The 23,871-nt window shown below is 43.9% G+C and overlaps 1 protein-coding gene across 1 annotated transcript in view; it reads right to left on the bottom strand.

Moving 5' to 3' along the window:
- Nucleotides 1–23,662, bottom strand: part of LOC124619340 (protein unc-80 homolog) — a 905,779-nt gene extending 882,117 nt beyond the window's left edge. Inside the window, exon 1 of the mRNA XM_047145658.1 lies at nt 23,577–23,662. Within this exon, the coding sequence (XP_047001614.1) occupies nt 23,577–23,662 (86 nt within the window). The remainder of the gene's footprint in view (nt 1–23,576) is intronic.
- Nucleotides 23,663–23,871: the final 209 nt, after the last annotated feature.

Genomic DNA, 23,871 nt, shown 5'->3' with positions numbered 1-23,871 from the left:
ACTGTAAATGTGGCAGCATGTATATCGGACAAACAATTAGCACGGTTGCTGCCTGCCCCTGGCGCCACGTGACGTCACCGGTGCTGCCACGAGCAACAGCTCCGCTAGCTCCCCGGGTCGACTTACGCCCGCCCGCCACATTGGGTCTGTCTGATTGGCTGCTGATGATGTCATCATGCCTGTATAAGCGAGAAACCGTAGCAGCCCCGGCAGTATATGAACTCTTGACGACGATGGCGGAGATGGTCACCGAAAGCTCGAGGATTTTATTCGAATTGACGCGGCTTGAAAACCGAGAACGTTTTATTCATGTATGCCGTCGCGAAAGACTCCGAGGACAGTGGATCATTTTTAAAAGGATATAGGGTATGTCGTGGTATTACAAAACAAAGGTATTTCATATAGTGAGGCATTTACATACTTACATGCATAACGCGACAAGTACTGTGCACGAAGCTCGTTGTGGCCTTACAGTAAAAATCATCCCAGCATTTACCTGAAGTATTTTGGAAAACTGTGGAAAAGCTAGATCAGTACTTATAGAATACAGTACACTACTTCCTCACATCTGAGATGGCTACAACGTTGTACCTCCTAAGAGCCGAACCTACTCGTTAGGTTGAATTCCTATAAACCATGAGACGTCTAAGTATTGCTGTAGACCTCAGACGCTACAGTAAATCAGTCAGACCAGACTCGAGTGGACGAGACTGAGATAATGATATTGGCTAACCGAGACTTCGAATGAAGAGAATTATCTGAATAAGGTGAAATAAGTTTTTATACCAAATAGATCAGGGAATTCTCTCATGTGTTTTGCTCCTGCAGTTGAGGACCACTCTGTATGTTTTTCAATAAAGAACAAACAAATGGACCTGAAAGATAGTAAAACACGTTGATGATTAGGCCAAAGCAATAAATTAGTTTTTACCAGCTGTAGGACTCGAACCTGCATCTCCTGCGTAGTAGGCAGGTGCGCTATCCATTACGCTACACATATCACAGTTACATGGACTACCATAGTACATCTCCATCACTGATATACATACCAACTCACGCCTCAGCCCATTACTATTCTCCTAAACTCGCATCAGTATTGTCAAGGCTCCCCAACATCAGCAATGAGCGAAATGCCGTTAATTCTGCCTGTACCTCAGGTGTAGGTGATATATTCCTGGTCCCTGAGGCATATTATCGTTATCACAGATAGAGGTGAGACTCAGCATCATTATCACAGATAAGTGTGAGACTTAATACATCCCAGCAGTACCAACAATGTATGATTAATATGTCACCATTGCCTGAGGTACAGGCAGGCGTAACCACAGTTCACTCATTACGAAGGTGCTATTCTAATATTAGAGAGCCTTGGTAGCACTGATGCAAGTTTAGAAGGAGGATAACAATGAGCTGAGGCATGCATTAGAATTGTATCGGTATGAAGACGCACTAGGGGAGTCTGTCCACCTGCAGTGTTTGTGGTGCCAGTATCGCGCATCTGCCTTGTAAGCTGGAGACGTGGGTTTAAAATCTGGTGCTAGTGCAAATTTTAATTCATTGCTTTAGCCTACATCATTACCATAGATAAAGGCGAGATTTTTATATGTCTACGAATACCAACTATAAGGGTCGTTCAAAAAGAAACGAGCCGGAGGCATAATTACAGAAACCAGTACCTGCATGTTAGAAATATTGATCCTGGCTGTTGAAACACTTGTCCCACTGCGACACAAGGCGGTGAATGGCTGTCTCATAAAATTCCCGGGACTGCGATGTTAACCGCACGTACAGCTGGATGTCACAGTCCACACTAGTGCAGAAAAGGTTTTGCTGACGTTCTTCTTTGACCAAGATGCCCTTCTGATTCATTTCCTGCAGCACGGGACAACAGTGAATGCTCAGCGTTACTCGCAAACCTCGACCACCCTTCGTCAAGCGATCAAATATCTGCTCCAATGCAAAGTCTCATAGACCATCACAGTCGCGGCACTCCTGCAGAAATTCAAATGGGAGGTTCTCGGCCACCCACCATACAGTCCGGACCTCTCTCCCTGTGATTACGCCATTTTTGGTCCCCTTAAAAAGACTCTGAGGGGCAAACGATTCACCTCGGACGACGACGTCCAGCTGTACGTGTGGAACTGGTTAACATCGCAGTCCCGGGAATTTTATGAGACAGCCATTCACCTTCTTGTGTCACAGTGGGACAAACGTCTCAACAGCCAGGGTCAATACTTCTAACATACAAGTACTAGTTTCTGTAATTATGGCTCCGGCTCGTTTCTTTTTGAACGCCCCTTATATATATGACAGTAAAACATGTACGTGATAGTTACACTGCTGCCCATTAAAACTGCAACGCCAGGAAGGATAACCAAAAACGGAAGTTTACTTATTGCGAGTGTACAGTATAGTTGGAAGAGTACGAGAAAAATTTGTATGTGATTTGTAGGTACACACTGCGCGAAATTTGCTAAAAAGAGCTATCACCTCTGGTAGCTACGAAGGCTGTAACCCGGCTGGGCAGGGAGTTGAACTGAGCTTGGATGACAGTCACGGGTACGTACTGGCAGAGTTCACCATAGAGGCTGGCGGGTGATGGTGTGTCACTCTCCCTGCAGCTCATGATCACATGTCTGCAACGGAATAGAGGTCTTCAGAACGTAATGGAGAGGATAGCAGTCGAACACTCTCTGTAACGACGTAAATCAAGACACTGTGAGCAATATGCGGTCTTGCACTATCTTGTTGAAAGTTAACGTTACGGAGACCTAAAATATAGTGAGACGGCTGTATCTGTGCTCGCGCTCGGAGTGTCTATTTACGGAGCGCTGAGATCCGGATTTGGACAGGAGGGTGCCTTGCGCTTGATGAAGTAAAGACAGCGGGCGGGACAGGACAACGTGTGAAGAGCGGCTTGCTGTTCGGTGTATGGAGCGTGCATGCTAGAGGAACACACTAGGATTGTCGCCGACGGTGGTATGTCTTGGCGCGATCGAGCTATTGTGTGTGTGTGTGTGTGTGTGTGTGTGTGTGTGTGTGTGTGTGCCTCTCAGTTACCTGTTGCTCACCTGCGGGTGCACCAGCAAATATGAATATAAGTTTTAGAAACGGCGAGCATCCTTGTTAAATTGTGCTCCGAATTTCTTGACACCACACTGTCGTCAACGAAGTCTGGTTGTGAGCCGTTACGCGAAGCGACGTTGCTATCTGTCCTTGATGGTAGTTGAAGTGTGCCAAGCCAGGAATACGAACTATTGCGGCTTATTAATGGCGCAGGTAGGACATAGCCACTGACCGTAACAAAGAATTATAACGCTTGCTGTCCAAATTACCGGCAATGCGTAACAGAAGTTATGTTGTTGGGCACCAAATGCCATCCCACAGCACCACGCCAGGTGATAGCACCGAATGACGAAGAAAGCAATCTGGCAACGTTCTTTTCATACGGAGCCTCCACACACGGATGGATACTGTATGCAGAACCGGGACTTGGTTGAAAAAACGGAGTCGTGAAACTGGTTGTGGTCAGTGCTGTGCATTGGCGGATCGTTGTCGGCGCGACTCTCTATTGTTGCTGCAAAGAAGCCTATTTCCGGACTCAAAACACGTGACGTGCAGTACTACCCTGCATGCCCAAGAGAACAGTATGTCTGTTCTCGGTCAGCAACGTTTCTCCTGTCGTCGAATTCCAATACGTGCTCGTATATGTTTCACATGAGGCATAACACGATCTTTTCAGGAACAACCAATATTCAAATGCGATAGAATAAGGAGAAAGTCACTACATAATCATTCCTTTTATACAGGGTATAGATGCTTCCTCTTTACTCGGTTGTTATGAAATGCTTTACATTCAGATATCCAAGGATATAATAAGCTTACGCCTTTGTGGTGTCTGTTGCATGCCGCCTAGCAGTGTCATTATTTACACGGAGTATGGTAACAAGGTCCTGCCGGCTGCTGTGGCTGAGCGGTTCTAGGCGCTTCAGTCCGGAACCGCGCTGCTGCTACGGTCGCAGGTTCGCATCCTGCCTCGGGCATGGATGTGTGATATCCTTAGGTTAGTTAGGTTGAAGTAGTTCTAAGTCTAAGGGACTGATGACCTCAGATGTTAAGTCCCATAGTGGTTAGAGCCATTTGAGCCTTTTTTTTTTTTTTTTTTTTTTTTTGAACAAGGTCCTAAGAGCGAGTCCTCTGAAGTTATAACTATGCGGAATAATATCCAGGGAAGGCATTTCCTTTATACATTTTTTACGTGAATAACTGCACAGTGCACAACTTTACGTGGCAGGTAGGTAAACAAGATCCAGATTAACAACTGTCGGTCTGCCACACCACACATTCAAAGAAAGGTTCTTTGGTGGTTGTCTGCTATAATTTAATAACCCGACGGGATAAAAATAGTTCAAATGGCTCTAAGCACTATGGGATTTAATATCTGAGGTCATCAGCCCCCTAGACTTAGAACTACTTAAACCTAACTAACCTAAGGACATCACACACACGCATGCCTGAGGCAGGATTCGAACCTGCGACCGTAGCAGCAGCGAGGTTCCGGACTGAAGCGCCTAGAACCGCCGGCCACAGCGGCCGGCCTGTCGGTATAGTCGTGCACATTAAAGGGCCCGCTATTGGGATACGGGTTGACACGCCAGACCCGGATCGAATCCACCCCATCGGTTAAAAACGGGGCAGGTGTACCAACCGGCCTCGATGTTGTTTTTAAGTGGTTTCTCACTTTCTTTTTAATCATTCGTCTCCTTACTGGTTTGATGCGTCCCGCCACGAATTCCACTCCTGTGCCTCTATCTTCCTCTACAGCTTTTAACTCTGCTGTTCCCTCTAGCACCATGGCGGTTGTGCCCTGATGTCTTAACAGATATCCTATAATCCTGTTCCTTCTTCTTGTCAGTGTTTTCCATATGTTCCTTTCCTCGTCGATTCTGCGGAGAACCTCCTCATTCGTTACCTTACCAGTCAACCTGATTTTCAACGTTTTCTGTAGCACCACATCTCACATACTTCGAATCTCTCCGTTCCGGTTTTCCCACAGTCCATGTCTCACTACCTTGCAGTTCTGTACACCAAAGGTACATTCTCAGAAGTTTCTTCTTCAAATTAAGACCTATGTTTGATTGATACTAGCAGACTTCTCTTGGCCGAGAATGCTCTTTATGCCAGAGCTAATCTGCTTTTTATGTCCTCCATACTCCGTCTATCATAGGTTATTTTGCCGCTTAACTTAACTTCGTCTACTTCATGATCTCTAAATCCAATGTTATGTTTGTCGCTGTTCCCATTTCTTCTACTTCTCATTACTTTCGTCTTTCTTCTATTCGCTCTCAATCTATATACTATTTTCATTAGACTGTTCATTCCATTCAACACATCCAGTAACACTTCACTTTCGCTGAGGATTGCAATGTCATCAGCGAATCGTATCATTGATATCTTTTCACCCTGAGTTTTAATCCCACTCTTGACCCTTTCTTTTATTTTCGTCAGTGCTTCTTCGCTGTATAGATTGACGAGTAGTACACCCTTTTTAATAACAAATCTTCGTTCTTGGTCTTCCAGTCTTATTTTTCCCTCTTGATTCGTGTACATATTGTATATTACCTGTCTTTCCCTATATCTTACACCTATTTTTCTCAAAATTTCGAACATCTTGCTGCATTTTACATTTTCCAACGCTTTTTCCAGGTCGACAAATCCAACGGGCGTGCTCCGTTTTTTTTTTTTTTTTTTTTTTTTTCCAGTCGTGCCTCCATTAACAACCGCAGTGTCAGAGCTGCCTCTCTGCTGCCGTTACCTTTCCTAAAGCCAAACTGATCGTCATCTAACAGATCCTCAATTTTCTTTTCCATTCTTCTGTATATATTTCGTGTCAGCAATTTGGATGCATGAACTAATAAGCTGATTGTGCGATAATTGTCGTACTTGTCGGCCCTTGCTATTTTGGGAACTATGGGGATGATTTTTTTTCCGAAAGTCTGATGATATATCGCCAGTCCGTACATTCTCACACTAACGTGAATATTCGTTCTGTTGCCTCTTCCCCCAAGAATTTAAGAAGTTCCAGTGCAATGTTGGCTACCCCTTCTGCCTTATTAGATCTTAAGTCTTCCAAAGCTCATTTAAATTGTGATTCTAATAAGGGATCCCCTGTCTCTTCCCTGTCGAGTCTAGTTTATTCTTCTATCACTTCATCACACAAGTCTTCCCCCTCGTAGAGGCCTTCGTTATACTCTTCCTACATGTCCCCTCTCACCCCTGCATTTAACAGTGGAGTTCCCATTACACTTTTAATGTTACCGCTCTTCCTTTTAACTTCACCGTCCTTTCGAAGATCATTTCTTTTTCGATTTCATCACATTTTTCATGCAGCCATTTTGCCTTAGATTCCTTGCATTTCCAATTTATTTCGTTCCTAAATGACTTGTACTTCTGTATTCCTGAATTTCCCTAATCATTTTCGTACACCCTTCTTTCGTCGATCAGCTGAAGTATTTTACCTGTTATTCATGGTTTCTTACCAGTTACCTCCCCAGTACCTACGATTTTCTTTCCGTGGTTTCCCTTTCTAGAGGTGTCCATTCCTCTTCACCCGAACTGCGTTCTGACCTATTCATTAGCGCAGTATCTATAGCCTGAGAGAACTTCAAGCGAACCTCTCCATACCTTAGGACTTTCGTATTCCACATATTTGCGCATTGTTTCTTCCTGACTAGCCTCTTAAATTTCAGCCCACTCTTCATCAATATTAAACTGTGATCTGAATCTACATTTGCACCTCGGTACTCCTTACAATCCAATGTCTGAATTCGGAATCTCTATCGGACCATGAAGTAATCTGACTGAAATCTTCCCGTAACTCCCGGCCTTCTCCAAGAATACCTCCTCCTCCTGTGATTTAAGCAGAGTATTCCCTATTACTAGTTGAAATTTATTGCGGAGCTGAATCAGTCTTCCTGCTCTCTCATTCCTACTACTAAGCCCATATTCTCCCGTAACCATTTCTTCTGCTCGCTCCCCTGCAGTCGCATTCCATTCCCCCATGACTATTTGATTTTCGTCTTCTTTTACGTACAGAATTACCCGTTCAATATTCTCATATACGTTATCTGTTCCTTCATCCTCTGCTTGTGATGTCTGCATGTATCTTTGAACTATTGTTATTGGTGTTGGTTTGATGTCGATTCTGGTGAGAACAACCCAATCACTGAATTGTTCACAGTGACTCACTCTGCCCTACGTTCCTATTCGTAACGAATTCTAGTACTCTTGTATCATTTTATGCGACTGTTGATATTATCCTACACTCATCTGACCAGAAATCAGTGTCTTCTTTCCATTTGACTTCACTGACTACCAATATATCTAGACCGAAACATAACATTTCCATTTTCAGATTTTCTAGCTTCCCTGCTATATTCAAATTTCTGACATTCCACGCCCCGACTCGTAGAACGTTATCCTTTCGTTGGTTATTCACTCTTTTCCTCGTGGTCACTTCCCCATTCCTCGTGGTCACTTCCCCATTGGCAGTTTCCTCCCGGGGATCCGAATGGGGGACTATTCCGGAATTTTTTGCCGATGGAGAGATCGTCATGACGCTTTTTCTGCCGGTCGGGGTGGCCGAGCGGTTCTAGGCGCTACAGTCTGGAACCGCGCAACCGCTACGGTCGCAGGTTCGAATACTGCCTCGGGCATATCCATGTGATGTCCTTAGGTTAGTTAGGTTTAAGTAGTTTTTATTCAAAATTTAAACAGTGGCCTGATTCTAATATGGGACCGAGGGCGTTTTGATTGCTAACGAAAGATGCTACCCCTTTTTTTCTTTTATTTCCATTGTATCGTTATTGTTTTCGGCATTTTGTCTGGGAAGGTGTCACGTGCCACCTGTTCAAGTTGATCGTTGAATACTTCACTCAGTTTTTTTAATACATAGAGCAGCCAACCCACTGACGAAGCATGCAGAATTACCTTGCCGGCACCCTTAGAACCAAGCGGCTTCTCACATACAAGTAATATAGGGCTTGTGCCCACGTCCCGCGTCGGATACACAATGGGAAACAATTTTGTAATACGATGCCACTTTTATTATGCGATAAAGCTAGACGCAGTTTAATGGGGTACACGGATTCCTCTCGGGGGATTTGCGAGGGGTAGGGGTGCGAGCTGGCAGTAGGTTTAAAATGTCTTTGGGAGTTGCGATCCAGTCGTAACAATAGCATGTGTGCTGGCTTTCTCCGTGAAAAGTACCATACGAGTCCTGACACAGCATTGGTTGGCTAATCTCTGCCTCGGAAACAAACTGACAAACAAAATTAACATACGGAGATACATAGAACCCGGCCACACAGTGATAACTAAAATAATGGTTAAATCTTGACTAGCATGTTGCCAACGGTTAAAGGCTGTCTTACAGGCAAGACAAGAACTGAAGCATATGCAAATACGCACTGTATAAAGATCACACTGTCGCCTTAACTCTGTACACGTAAAGCTTAGTCGTTGATCTGACTCTGAACACAGCTCGATGAGCTCTTGCGCCTTGAGTTACGTTGGTTAGAGGAAAATTTGTGGATATTACAGAAATAACTAAGGAACAGCTGCAGTGGAAAGGGGCAGGCAGTGTGATCGATGGCAGGAAATGCTGCACCTGCTGACCAAAGCCGACAGGTGGATAGTACCCAGTGGCAGTTGAATCAGGAAACGGATTTTTATGCGTGAAGACTTTGAGACCTTAGTGACAACGTCTATTAATGCCTGATGAACGCACTCCATAATTTCAGCCTTCGGTGAGTAGTGTTCTAATGTATGAACCTTAGTATAAGAACTGTACGTGCATGTAAAACAATAGTGCTTAACATTTCATTAGTAACCATAGTAGTTAAGTATAATACGTAAGTGTTGCGCCAAGTTCAGACAGTGATGAACAATCGAAGGAAATGGAAGCTTTAAGCCGGCCGAAGTGGCCGTGCGGTTAAAGGCGCTGCAGTCTGGAACCGCAAGACCGCTACGGTCGCAGGTTCGAATCCTGCCTCGGGCATGGATGTGTGTGATGTCCTTAGGTTAGTTAGGTTTAAGTAGTTCTAAGTTATAGGGGACTGATGACCTCAGCAGTTGAGTCCCATAGTGCTCAGAGCCATTTGAACCATTTGGAAGCTTTAAAATAGGTGTCCCTTGCGTTATTGATGTTAATGTATGCTGTATTAGCCTGTAAGTTGAAACGGTTGGGAATTATCTGCTAATGGGAAAAAGGGTTATCGTACCATGATGTTCGGCTGTGCAGCATACACTCTGCCTGACAAAAAAGTGAAGCGCATGGAAGACATGGTCGGAAGCAACTGTAACGTAGTACACGTACCCACCATGGGCTCGTATGTTAAATGATCAAGAGTTGGAATTCTCTGTGACGGCTAGTAGGGCCACCAGACTGTATTAGTGTTGTTACCAGGCCCTGTAGGGTAGACAAAAGGGGTGCACAGCGTTAGGCGTCGAGTGGTCACTGTGAAGGACAAGGAAATGCTGCATACTCGTTTGAGGCATTGTTATCAGCGTCTGACAGATGGAAGGGAATCCCATTGTGGGATGTACGATATCCAGATATGTAGGCCATTCGGATGTGACAGTGGCCCGATGATGGACTGAATGGGAAAATGAGAGCAGGCATACTCGTCGAGTTTCCTATCGACCATATCTGACCACCGCAAGGGAGGATCACCACCTCGTGCACTGAGCACATCATAGCGCCTTCACCTCTGCGCCTCCCATCCGAGAACAAGCAATGGATTCCCTGTAACATTCTGCGTCATCTTTCACTACTGGTGGGCAACTAGCAGCAGCTAGATTAGGGAATTGTCATCCGACGCGTATACTGCCGATGAAAACGTAACGCAAATGGCTGCATTTGGAGCTGTGTCTTGACCGGGAAGGATGGACTGCTGATCAATGGCGTCGCATTGTGTTCGGCGATGAATAGTAGTCGGGCATTACCCGGGATGACCAACGCTGGCTAGTATGGCGGCCACCTGGGGAAAGGTCTCATTATTCCAATGTTTGGAGACACACAGCAGTGTTACTGCTAGCGTCATGGTGCCGAGGAGCCATCACAAAAGATTTCAGGTCACGTCTGGTTGTGATTAAGGGAACTCTGGCGGTACAACGGTATATCACGGACATTCTGAGTGATCATGTGCTACCACGTGGTGCCGTTTTCCAACAGGATAATGTTCGTCCATACGTGCCACGTCTCTCTGTGAACTGTGTCGCGATGCTGAGGTACTCCCACAAGCAGCAAGATCCCAACGTACACAACTGGACATTAAAATTGCAACACCAAGAAGAAATGCAGATGATAAACGGGTATTCACTGGACAAATATATTATACTGAAATGTGATTACATTTTCATGCAATTTGGGTGCATAGATCCTGACAAATCAGCACCCAGAACAACCACCTCTGGCCGTAATAACGGCCTTGATACGCCTGGGCATTGAGTCAAACAGAGCTTGGATGGCGTGTTCAGGTACAGCTGCCCATTCGACTTCAACACGATACCACAGTTCATCAAGAATAGTGACTGGCGTATTGTGACGAGCCAGTTGCTCGGCCACCATTGACCAGACATTTTCAGTTGGTGAGAGATCTGGAGAATGTGCTGGCCAGGGCAGCAGTCGAACATTTTCTGTATCCAGAAAGGCCCGTACAGGACCTGCAACATGCGGTCGTGCATTATCTTGCTGAAATGTAGGGTTTCGCGGGAATCGAATGAAGGGTACAGCCACGGGTCGTAACACATCTGATATGTAACGTCCACTGTTCAAAGCGCCGTCAATGCGAACAAGAGGTGACCGAGACGTGTAAACAATGGCACCCAATGCCACCACGCCGGGTGATACGCCAGTATGACGATGACGAATACACGCTTCCAATGTGAGTTCACTGTGATGTCGCCAGACACGGATGCGACCATCATGATGCTGTAAACAGAACTTGGATTCATGCGAAAAAAATGACGTTATGCCATTCGTGCACCTAGGTTCGTCGTTGAGTACACCATCGCAGGCGCTCCTGTCTGTGATGCAGCGTCAACAGTAACCGCAGCTATGGTCTCCGAGCAGATAGTCCATGCTGCTGTAAACGTCGTCGAACTGTTCGTGCAGATGGTTGTTGTCTTGCAAACGTCCCCATCTGTTGATTCAGGGATCGAGACGTGGCTGCACGATCCGTTACAGCCATGAGGATAAGATGCCTGTCATCTCGACTGTTAGTGATACGAGGCCGTAGGGATCCAGCACGGCGTTCCGTATTACCCCCCTGAACCCACCGAATCCATATTCTGCTAACAGTCATTGGACCTCGACCAACGCGAGCAGCAATGTCGCGATACGATAAACCGTAATCGCGATAGGCTACAATCCGACCTTTATGAAATTCGGAAACTTGATGGTACGCATTTCTCCTCCTTACACGAGGCATCACAACAATGTTTCACCTGGCAACGCCGGTCAACTGCCGTTTGTGTATGAGAAATCGGTTGGAAACTTTCCTCATGTCAGCACGTTGTAGGTGTCGCCACCGGCGCCAACCTTGTGTGAATGCTCTGAGAAGCTAATCATTTGCATGTCACAGCATCTTCTTCCTGTCGGTTAAATTTCGCGTCTGTAGCACGTAATCTTCGTGGTGTAGCAATTTTAATGGTCAGTGGTGTATGTCGCAGATAGAACTCCGTCTCAGTGACAGCATCCAGGATATGAAAGACCAGTTACAACAGTTGTGGCTTACCTCACGAGGGGATACAACAGCTGGGACACCCTTCGCAACCTGATCAGTGCCTGTATCCAGGCCCGTTGGGGTGCAGCTTCACACTGATAAGTGGACACAGACTACCAGGTTCTTTGTTAATCTGATTCAATATTGTAATCACTTAAATAACATCACCTACGCTTCCACCCCGTGAAGTATCATTTCGCTGCCTCCTTCCCATCTGGGTGCCTTTTTCTTTTACTCGGCAACGTAATGTACAGGGTGTCCCAAAAGGTACTTTACAATATCGATGTCATGTAACTCGACTTGTAATAAACCTAGAGAAAAAGTGTTTGTCTGATGCACCAACTCAAGAAGTGTTCCTTATTTAAGGTAATGAATAAACTTTTTGCCTTTTCAGATGACAAGTGCAACATATCAGTTGCAGGGCTATATGAGCACCATAGATGAGTTTGCACAGGAAAAGGCACACTGTGTGATCTGATTTATTGAAACGAAGTCAGACTCACACGTTCAGCGTGATTTCAAAACCCAATACGGAAAACCACCAACCTCGCGGTCTAGTGTAAGACAATTGCACGGGAACTCAAACTGGTTCAAATGGCTCTGAGCACTATGGGACTTAACAGCTGTGGTCATCAGTCCCCTAGCACTTAGAACTACTTAAATATAATTAACCTAAGGACATCACACACATCCATGCCCGAGGCAGGATTCGAACCTGCGACCGAAGCGGTCGTGCGGTTCCAGACTGAAGCGCCTAGAACCGCTCCGCCACTCCGGCCGATCTGCACGGGAACTTCATCGAAGCAGAGAATGTGGATTTGTAGCACCATGTAGGCAGGCCAGTGAGAAGTAATAAAGATACGGAGAGAATTATATAGGTTTCTAGCGTTCCCAACAGAAGTCTGTACGCAAAGTATCAAAAGAACGCGTATACTTCTCAGCACCGGGTACTCCGAAAGTGTCTTCATCTTTTTCCCTAAGGTTTGAAATTGTTGCAGTAAATCAAACCAGACAAGATAGAATGTGCTGCATTTACTAATGACATATTGCACGTTTAGATAGGGACGAACAATTTGTGAGACATATTGCATTTTCAGGTGAGTGGCTCGAAGACTTACTAATTAATAGAACCCAGTACGTTGTTCATCGGAGGCGAGAGTATCATCTGGAGTGCCCCAGGGAAGTGCGGTAGGTCCGCTGTTGCTTTTTATCTACATAAATGATCTTTTGGATAGGGTGGATAGCAATGTGCGGCTGTTTGCTGATGATGCTGTGGTGTACGGAAAGGTGACGTCGTTGAGTGACTGTAGGAGGATACAAGATGACTTGGACAAGATTTGTGAATGGTGTAAAGAATGGCAGCTAACTCTAAATATAGATAAATGTAAATTAATGCAGATGAATAGGAAAAAGAATCCTGTAATGTTTGAATACTCCATTAGTATTGTAGCGCTTGACACAGTCACGTCGATTAAATATTTGGGCGTAACATTGCAGAGCGATATGAAGTGGGACAAGCATGTAATGGCAGTTGTGGGGAAGGCGGATAGTCGTCTTCGGTTCATTGGTAGAATTTTGGGAAGATGTGATTCATCCGTAATGGAGACCGCTTATAAAACACTTAATACGACCTATTCTTGAGTATTGCTCGAGCGTTTTGGATCGCTGTCAGGTCGATTGAGGGAGGACATAGAAGCAATTCAGGGTCGGGCTGCTAGATTTGTTACTGGTAGGTTTGATCATCACGCGAGTGTTACGGAAATGCTTCAGGAACTCGGGTGGGAGTCTCTGGAGGAAAGGAGGCGCTCTTTTCGTGAATCGCTACTGAGGAAATTTAGAGAACCAGCATTTGAGGCTGACTGCAATACAATTTAACTGCCGCCAACTTAAATTTCGCGGAAAGACCACAAAGATAAGATAAGAGAGATTAGGGCTCGTACAGAGGCATACAGGCAGTCATTTTTCCCTCGTTCTGTTTGGGAGTGGAACAGGGAGAGAAGTTGCTAGTTGTGGTACGAGGTACCCACCGCCACGCACCGTATGGTGGATTGCGGAGTATGTATGTAGATGTAGATGAATGAACTTTTCATGATGTTGGTTAAAGAACCAGAGTTGCTGTATTGGACATATTTAACTTTTTACCTCTAACTTAATTACAAATCGAATTACAAGACTATAAGTTGTAAACTGCCTTTTGGGACACCATGTACAACGCTCACATATGCACCATGATCTGCCGACTGAAATGTAATTATTTATGGAGGCAAAATTCACGTGTTAAAAAAAATATTCACTTGATGAAGCCCATATATCACCTTCAGATTTGTGTCTCGGCTCTTTACGTGCGTGAAATGAATTACGAAGGGCGTTCAGTGAGTAACGCAACACTTTTTCCTTTCGGCCAATTTCGATTAAAAAAGTGCGGAATTTGTTGTGGGACATTGTGGAATATTCCCGCCTCATGAGGTTCTGATTGCTGGCGGCGCTATAAACGTAGACTTCAAAATGGCGTCTCTAACGGAGGTACGTTCTAAGCAGAGAGTTATCACTGAGTTACTCTTCGTGAAAACCCAGCATCACAGATATCCATAGGTATTTGCAGAATGTCTACGGAGAACTGGAAGTGAACATAAGCACGGTGATTCGTTGGGCGAGCTGTCTGTCATCAGCAACAAGGCCGCGCAAACCTGTCCTATTTTCCGCGTGCTGGCCGGCCGCACATAGCTGTGACATTGCTCCAATGGTGGAACTTTCGGACATTCTCATTCAAAGTGATCGATGGTTGACAATCAAACACCTCGCTGGACAACTGGACGTTTCTGTTGGTAGTACTGACATATTCGTCCACCAGCTGGGGTACTCAATGGTGTGTGTCCGCTGCGTACCTAGCCACCTAACAGAAGACCTTAAAGAGCAACGAAGGACCACCTGTGCGGAATTGCTTATGCGTTACGAGCCTGATCGTGTCAATTCTTCGTCGAACATCGTCACATGCGATGAAAGATGGGTTAATCACTTCGAATTGTAAACAAAACGGCAATTCATGAAGTGACACCACACGATGTCTCTTCTCAAGGAGAAGTTCAAGGCCACACTCTCAGACAGTAAGGTCATGACGACGGTCTTCTGGGACTCTGAAGAAGTTATTCTGTTTGACGTCCTCCCCCCGTGGTGGAACGATCAACTCTGAAGTGTATTGTGCTACCCTTAAGAAATTGAAGAAACGACTTCAGAATGTTCGTCGCCATAAAACGGCAACGAACATCTTCTCCATAAAACTTCCTGGCAGATTAAAACTGTGTGCCGGACCGAGACTCGAACTCGGGACCTTTGCCTTTCGCGGGAAAGTGCTCTACCAACTGAGCTACCCAAGCACGACTCACGCCCTGTCCTCACAGCTTTAATTACTCCAGTACCTCGTCTCCTACCTTCCAAAAGGCAAAGGCAAAAGGTCCCGAGTTCGAGTCTCGGTCCGGCACACAGTTTTAATCTACCAGGAAGTTTCATATCAGCGCACACTCCGCTGTAGAGTGAAAATGTCTTTCTCGAAACATCTTCTCGATGTCAACGCTAGGCCTCACACATGTCTGCACACCCGAGAGGAGCTCACAAAACACTTCACTGGACAGTTTTTCCTCAGCCACGCTAAAGCCCGTATCTCATACTCCGCGGGAAGCAGGGCGTGGATGATGGGGAGGTTACTGATGCAGCAAGACGTCAGCTCTGACTTTGACCAGTGGGTTGGGGTTGGGTTGTTTGGGGGAAGAGACCAAACTGCGAGGTCATCGGTCTCATCGGATTAGGGAAGGACGGAAGGGAAGTCGGCCGTGCTCTTTCAAAGGAACCATCCCGGCATTTGCCTGGAGCAATTTAGGGAAATCGTGGAAAACCTAAATCAGGATGGCTGGACGCGGGATTGAACCGTCGTCCTCCCGAAAGCGAGTCCAGTGTGCTAACCACTGCGCCACCTCGCTCGGTGACCAGTGGAGTGGTATCATGCGGGCATAAAGATCCTCCCATTAAGGTGGCGTAAGGCCGTCGCATAGAACGGAGATTATGTTGAGAAATAGGGCTTTGTAGCTAAAAGAGTGCGGAAAGTAATGGTGAATAGGAATCCTGAATAAAACCAACCCGCTCTCAGAATAAAAAGTGTTGCATTTGTTACTGAACGCCCCTTGCACATTAAAACGGGTTCCAACCAGCAGGTGGACTGTTGTTATTTTCGCTCTCGGCGAATACGTACTCGTAGACGAAAATGAAACTCTGTCTTTCTTGTGTGACTTCCTTTGCCGAATTTATACATGTGTCTGGAACTGAACATCGAAGAGGCGACATCTTCTGATGTTAGACTCTCATCCGTCCAAGGAATTAGTATTCTGCGGAGTTCTTGAAGGACGAAGAAGGAAGGAAGGAAGATTAGTGTTTAATGTCGCGTCGACAACAACGTCAGTGGTGACGGGGCGGAAACTCGGATTACGAAAAGAGGATGAAGAAAATCGTCCATGCCCTTTCAAAGATAACACACTTGCAGTTTCATTAAGCGAATTAGGGAAATCACAGAAGACATAAATCTGGATGTCGGGCGCGGATTTGAACCGTCGCCCTCCAGAAAGCGAGTTCAGAGTGCAAGCTGCTGAGCCTTCTGGCCCGGTTGCAGTTTTTGAGATCTGTTAGAACAAGACACGCCTTCCAGCTGCTATTCTTACCCACATTTTCGCTGCGGGCAGCTCCTAGCCTGGCAGCTGACGACGGATGCTGTCAGTTGCATATCTATCTCGCCTGTTTCTCCGAAACGTGGCCACGAGCCCAGACATATGTGCTGGCCTTCTCTAATTGTATTTGCCACTTCAACCAGAAGGCCTTAGTACGTGGGCACTCTCATATCACATACAACACCTAATCAGTCATTACCTTTTTTTTCCATGTTAACAGATGGTTCAAATGGCTCGGAGCACTATGGGACTCAACTGCTGAGGTCATTAGTCCCCTAGAACTTAGAACTAGTTAAACCTAACTAACCTAAGGACATCACAAACATCCATGCCCGAGGTAGGATTCGAACCTGCGACCGTAGCGGTCTTGCGGCTCCAGACTGCAGCGCCTTTAACCGCACGGCCATGTTAACAGAATCTTCCGTCGGTTCTTGTAGAACAAAAGCAAACTGGTGCTTTTCATTTATTACAATATTGTTCTACCAACATTGTAGAACAAAAGCAAACTGGTATTTTTTTTCCTTAACGTAATGTGAAGTAACACGGACTGGGTGATTGTTATGACCTTTGCGGAGATGAGTGTTATATTTGTTGGTTTTGGGCGGATATGGAAACAAGAGAAAGGGTGAAATCCAGTAATAGCTGAGAACCTGCTGTTAGGGTTACCCTATGTCCGCATTTATGTGGAGATATCCACATTTTCGATAATTTTTTATGTAGCGGACGCTTATATTTTACGATTTCTGCTAATGTCCGCAATTTTTAGTTCTGGAAATTAAGATCTATCGATTTTTACTTTCATTTCATGTCGTTACGAGGTTATGTACAGTTTACTTCATTTACTAAATTACATGATCATGGACTTATGTGAAAGAATCTATCAATCTTTTTTTGGAAAAAAGAATCGAAATTTATCATGAAAAGTTTTTTGATCATTTTAAAATTCAATAAAGTTTGTATAGTTTAATGGAATATCTGAACCAAGTCAGAAGAAATGCTGCAAGTATATTAAGTCGTGTGGCAGTGAAGAACAGTTTAGTGAAGTGACTAAAATTGTGCAGTTATTCTTTGCAATGTTAACCGATAACGCTTGTGTTGAGAGGTTGTTCTCCTTAACACACGGCAGTGGACAAAGGAAAGAAACAGGCTGGTAGTTAAATCCGTGAAAGCGATTGCAGTGGTAAAATTTAATTTTTTCAACCAAAGGAACTTTTAATCGAGATTCAGTACAGTGAAAAATAATCGTGGGATATGGGCTCTAGAGTGATGTAGGTGTGTGATGTATGTAATATTTTTTATTTTGTTTGTTTCGCATGTAATATGGCCATATGACAACCAAAAATTGAACTAATAATGTTTCATTCGGCAGTCGTAAGGAGATTAGTCCGGATCGCGATAAGAACATTACACTGTTTCACGATAATCGTACTTTCTTATTTAAAGCCAAGTCGCAACTTAGTACCGATTATATGGGCTATGTTACAGATATGAGGTACAGTATCGTACATTTTTGTTTAAAAATATCTAGCATCGCTATACGAGCTATGCGTATATGATAGGACATCAGCAATGTTATCGAGATCCGGACTACAACCGTCCTAAAAGCGTATTGATCAGTCCCGTTGAGTGTGTCCTCATTTTGTGGTTTCAGGATATAGTAACCGTACCTGTTGTGTTATAATTCTATTCAACCTGTCGGGCTTTCCATAAATCCGAGATAGATTGTGAACGGTCGATCTGTTTCAAATCGACTGGTTTATTATTCAAAAACTAAATTATACGTAATAAAAACCTGCTCTGATGTAACATAACTGACGCGTATGGCCACTATATAAAACTATTTTAAATCATCCATCCATTTCCATGATCTTTTTACGTATTTTTGCTTTATCAGCTTTCTTCATATGGTTAATTTTCAATATTTTACTTTATCAGCTTTCTTCATATGGTTAATTTTTAATATTTGGTTTGTCTTTTAGAAATGAATACTAGTTTTACTAATGTTTAGGGAAGTCAGAACCACCTCATGCCAGAGAGGCTGGAGAAAGTGTTCCAAAAGTGACATAGTCTGATAAAATGACATACCTCCCATTACTTGTTATTGCCACAAGAGGCAGCATTTTATGGCACAGGAATATATTCTCGTTTTGGCTACACTGTTACACCAGAAATGGCTAGGCTTCTTCCTTAGAGCCGGCCGCGGTGGTCTAGCGGTTCTGGCGCTGCAGTCTGGAACCGCGGGACTGCTACGGTCGCAGGTTCGAATCCTGCCTCGGGCATGCGTGTGTGTAATGTCCTCAGGTTAGTTAGGTTTAAGTAGTTCTAAGTTCTAGGGGACTTATGACCTAAGATGTTGAGTCCCATAGTGCTCAGAGCCATTTGAACCATTTTTTTTCTTCCTTAGACGCGTACGTGTTGTTTGAAGATTTGGTATATATCGGGCATATAAGGTGCTCTGTGGTATACTACACTTGAAATATTAGATTTATAATATTGTTTACACAGAATGAGTAACTTCTTTTGCAACCATTTTAAGCATTTCTCTGGGTACATTGGTCCACGTGTTTATGAGCTATGTCCCTGTACACGGAATGCTGTAACTGTGGGTAAAATGACATGCCATAAATGGGGATCATTTTACCAACAACCACGCTGATGGTTCCCGCCTTCCTATGCGGTTCTGTTTATGAAAAATATAACACGTAGTTCATGATTCTCATTATTTCAGTAATAATGGTACGAAACTATAAGAAGTTAGTAACTGCCAGTCATGGGATTCAGACAGCTCGCAGACGCAATATGCTTCATTACAATATTTGTAGTACTAAATGTATGTACTAGTCCTATGTACGTTGTTCTCGATGGTGAGTGTTCATCGGAGGTGAGGGTATCATCTGGAGTGCCCCAGGGAAGTGTGGTAGGTCCGCTGTTGATTTCTATCCACATAAATGATCTTTTGGATAGGGTGGATAGCAGTGTGCGGCTGTTTGCTGATGATGCTGTGGTGTACGGGAAGGTGTCGTCGTTGAGTGATTGTAGGAGGATACAAGATGACTTGGACAGGATTTGTGATTGGTGTAAAGAATGGCAGTTAACTCTAAATATAGATAAATGTAAATTAATGCAGATGAATAGGAAAAAGAATCCCATAATGTTTGAATACTCCATTAGTAGTGTAGCGCTTGACACAGTCACGTCGATTAAATATTTGGGCGTAACATTGCAGAGCGATATGATGTGGGACAAGCATGTAACGGCAGTTATGGGGAAGGCGGATAATCGTCTTCGATTCATTGGTAGAATTTTGGGAAGATGTGGTTCATCTGTAAAGGAGACCACTTATAAAACACTAATGTGACCTATTCTTGAGTACTGCTCGAGCGTTTGGGATCCCTATCAGGTCGGATTGAGGGAGGACATAGAAGCAATTCAGAGACGGGCTGCTAGATTTGTTACTGGTAGGTTTGATCATCACGCGAGTGTTACGGAAATGCTTCAGGAACTCGGGTGGGAGTCTCTGGAGGAAAGGAAGCGTTCTTTTTGTGAATCGCTACTGAGGAAATTTAGAGAACCAGCATTTGAGGCTGACTGCAGTACAATTTTACTGCCGCCAACTTATATTTCGCGGAAAGACCACAAAGATAAGATAAGGGAGATTAGAGCTCGTACGGAGGCATATAGGCAGTCATTATTCCCTCGTTCTGTTTGGGAGTGGAACAGGGAGAGAAGATGCTAGTTGTGGTACGAGGTACCCTCCGCCACGCATCGTATGGTGGATTGCGGAGTATGTATGTAGATGTAGATGTAGTTTCTGTCTGTCTGTGTGTGTGCGTGTGTGTGTGTGTGTGTGTGTAAGCGCGCGCGTGCGCGCTCGTGTGTGTGTATGTGTGTGTCTAGTGTAGTGAAATGCTTGTGTTGTCTGATGATGGCGCTGAGAGAAGGGAGAAGGTGAAACCCGGTACCTGGTATCGGCACAGCCTACTCCTCGCTATTAGCTCCAATGGGGCCGCTAAGCAACATCCCCATCACACGGACGTATCACCATGAGCAGTTTCACATGTCCTCACTTCATAAGACATTGCGGAGAGGTTTCGTATTTAAACCAGGACATTGGCGCAAAGATTGGTGATCAGTAACTTTACGTCGTCACCTTCCCGTCCCTTGCCAGCCAAATACTGGCAGTGAAAATTTTTTCCAGCAGCAGGATTCGAACGGGCTTACCCTAGGTCGAGCGCCACCGCACAAATTTTCGTTGGCGAGCTCGGTGACGGGGGTGGGTGCAGAAGGTTCTCGACGCTGTTTATAACGAGCAAATGGGCTGGCAGCGTGCCTCAGAAATGTTCGGTCTTCCTCAAGCTCCTTCAAGGAGGAGAGAGTGAGACAAGAATATGCGTATTGTAGGAGCTGATAAAAGTTTAGGTCGGTTCCAGCAAGCGCCTTCAATAGAGCTGGAAACTGAGTTAATTCCGCACATTAAAGACCTTGAAACCAGGCTAGTTGAATTTACGGTAAATGATGTAAGAAAACTGACATTTGTGTTAGCCAAGAGAACAGGAAGCTTATAATTCCAAAATGTACACCACCGTAAACTTAGTCCCTCTTGGTATGTCATTTTAGCCAACTTTCCCCTATAGCTGTTATCAACCAATCCTTCAAAGCCTCATAATATAAGAACACTGCCCGTCTTAATATGGGTTTTTTTTAAAAAAAAGCCTTTTAAAGGACTTGGTACTTTTCAGTCTAAGCCAGAGATCGAAATACTTTTATTCCGATGATCAGTTTTACTTGAAAGAGGATATTATAATTTGTATTACTTAAAGACACATTGATAGTTTTCGAAATACTTTGAGTAGACAAAATGCTTTGAGTAGACAAAATGTAATTTAGGTGTCGTAATCCTGTTATCAGACGGAATCGTTTGGTATACATCAGGTGAACATTATGTTTGATGTTTATTTTCACATCCTTCTGGTGACTCCGAGTCAGTACTCTTCATTAATTACCAGATGCACCCGTCTAATCTTCAGCATTCTGCTGTAGCATCACACTTCAGAATCTACTATTCACATCCTCTGAGATCCTCACATTTCACTTCCATATTAGGCTACACTTCAACAACGCTTCAGTTTACATTAAATGTTAGCAAAGATCTCTTTTTCAGAAGTGTTTTTCTTGTTGTTACTAGTATACATTTTATATCCTCATTTTTTATGTTTTCCGTCGTTCCTTAGTTGGTTCAAAATTCATGGAGCTATATTCCGTCTATGCAACTAAGTGAAAGGCATATTTCCATACACATTTCGCTTCTTTTACTTGTGAAGCATCTTCCAGTAGCATGTAATACATGTCTCTGTTTATACACATTATAAATGTATTATGGAGTAGTTACAATATGTTACATTTTTTCATGTCTTTCTTTTTTTTATCAGATTAGAATCAACTTTTGTAGCACAAATTTCATGCGGTAAAATCATCGGACATTTATTGTATGCATAAAAAGAAACGTGTTTTACAGGCCACTGAAGAAGCCTCGCAAATAAAAGAAGCGAAACGCGTATGGAGACATTCAAAATTGCTTTTGATTTAGTTGCATAGACGGAAAATACCTCCATGAATTTTATATTCTGTCTACTTCAGCTATTGTCAGTTATTTTGCTGCTTAAATAGCAAAATGGGACATTATTCCATTACCTTTGTATTACTTTTGTTGATGTTCGTCTTACAACATGTTTTCACTGCGTTATCCATTTCTTCAACTGATTTAGCCGTCTCTGACATAGTTTCAATGTCATCGTAAAACTTTACAGTATTTATTTCTTATTCATGAACTTTAATTCCATTTTCAATTTTTTCTCGCTAACATACCTGTCAGATGACAATCAGCGTGGCTTTGGAAAATGTATGGGTAGAAGCACTTCAAACGTAGTCCTTCATAACGGAAGCAACAAAAGAAAAATCAAGATATGTTCACAGTATTTGATGACCTGAAAAAAGCTTTCGACAAAGTGCAATGGTACAAGATGTTCGAAACTCTGAGAAAAACTGGAGTAAGCTGTAGGGAAAGACAGGTAATACACAATATGTACATGAAGCAAGAGGGAACAATAAGAATGGGAGACCAAGAACGAAGCGCTCGGATTAAAAAGTTTGTAAGACAGCGACGTACTCTTTCGTCCATCCTGTTCATTCAATACATCGAAGAAGCAATGACGGAAACAGAAGCAAGTTTCAAGACTGGGATTAAAATTCAGGATGGAGAATTCAAGGATAAGATTCGCCTGTGACATTACTGTCCTCAGATTAAATGACAAAGAATTGCAGGACTAGTTAAGTAGAAAGGTCTAAACGTCTCACATTGTGACTGAAAGTAAACCGAAGGAAGACGAAAGTAATGAGAAGCACCATAAATCTATTATCAATGAACTCAACATCAAAATTGGGGAGCGCGAAGTAGACGAAGTGAAGGAATTCCTCCACTTTGGAAGCAAAATAACACTGTCAGATTAGCACATGAAAAGAGGGCATGTCTGGCCAAAAGGAGTCTGCTAGAATCAAACACAGTCATTAGTTTGAGAAAGAAATTTCAGAGAATGTACGTTTTGAGCACAGCATTGTATGGAAGTGAATGGTGGGCTATGGAAAAATTAGAAAATAATGAGTCGATGCGTTTGAGTTGTAGCTGTACAGAAGAACGTTAGACGACTGGTAATGTAAGAAATGGGAAGGTTCTCCGAACAATTGGTGAGGTGAGGAATGTGTGGAAAACATTGACAAGAAGAAGGGAGAGGATCACCGGACACCTATCAATACTGGGTTTAAGGGGAAGCTGTGACAGGTCACATCAAAATCAGTCGTATGACTGATGACGAAAAAAAGGAAAATGTGCAGATTGAATAATATGGGGAGTAGGCTACATATAGGCCATTGCTACAACCTCAATCATTCTCTCCCATTCGTGGCCTCCAACTACTATAATCGCGGCCTGGTTTTTGTACAAGCTACAGATAACATTTCATTGACAGAGATTATGTGTTTCAACAGATGTTATGAGTGAAAGAAAAGTACTAAAGGAACTTACCCGAGTTGCCGCCATAGAAAGAGCTGTATGGGGATAGGGAGAGCTTGGTCGTTGTAGCTGTCGTCCAGAGAGGCTCGTCGATCCATTTCTTCTGATCTGAAAATAAATGCATCATTTATTGGCTGTCGTTGTTGATTGATTAACAGAAAAAATATGTTCCAGAAGAATATGTTATTGCAGCAATGAAATGTAGATTTAGAGTAGTCTGCCACGGTAGTCGCGCAGTCAGCGTAGCTGCTTGCTAATGGGAGGGGCCCTGGTTCGATTCCTTGCAGGAGATTTTATTCCGCTCGGG

This window comes from Schistocerca americana, chromosome 6 (assembly GCF_021461395.2).
Source record: "Schistocerca americana isolate TAMUIC-IGC-003095 chromosome 6, iqSchAmer2.1, whole genome shotgun sequence".
Taxonomy (NCBI): Eukaryota; Metazoa; Arthropoda; class Insecta; order Orthoptera; family Acrididae; genus Schistocerca; species Schistocerca americana.
The sequence above is the reverse complement of the archived record's forward strand: the minus strand, read 5'-3'. Positions and strand labels throughout refer to the sequence as shown.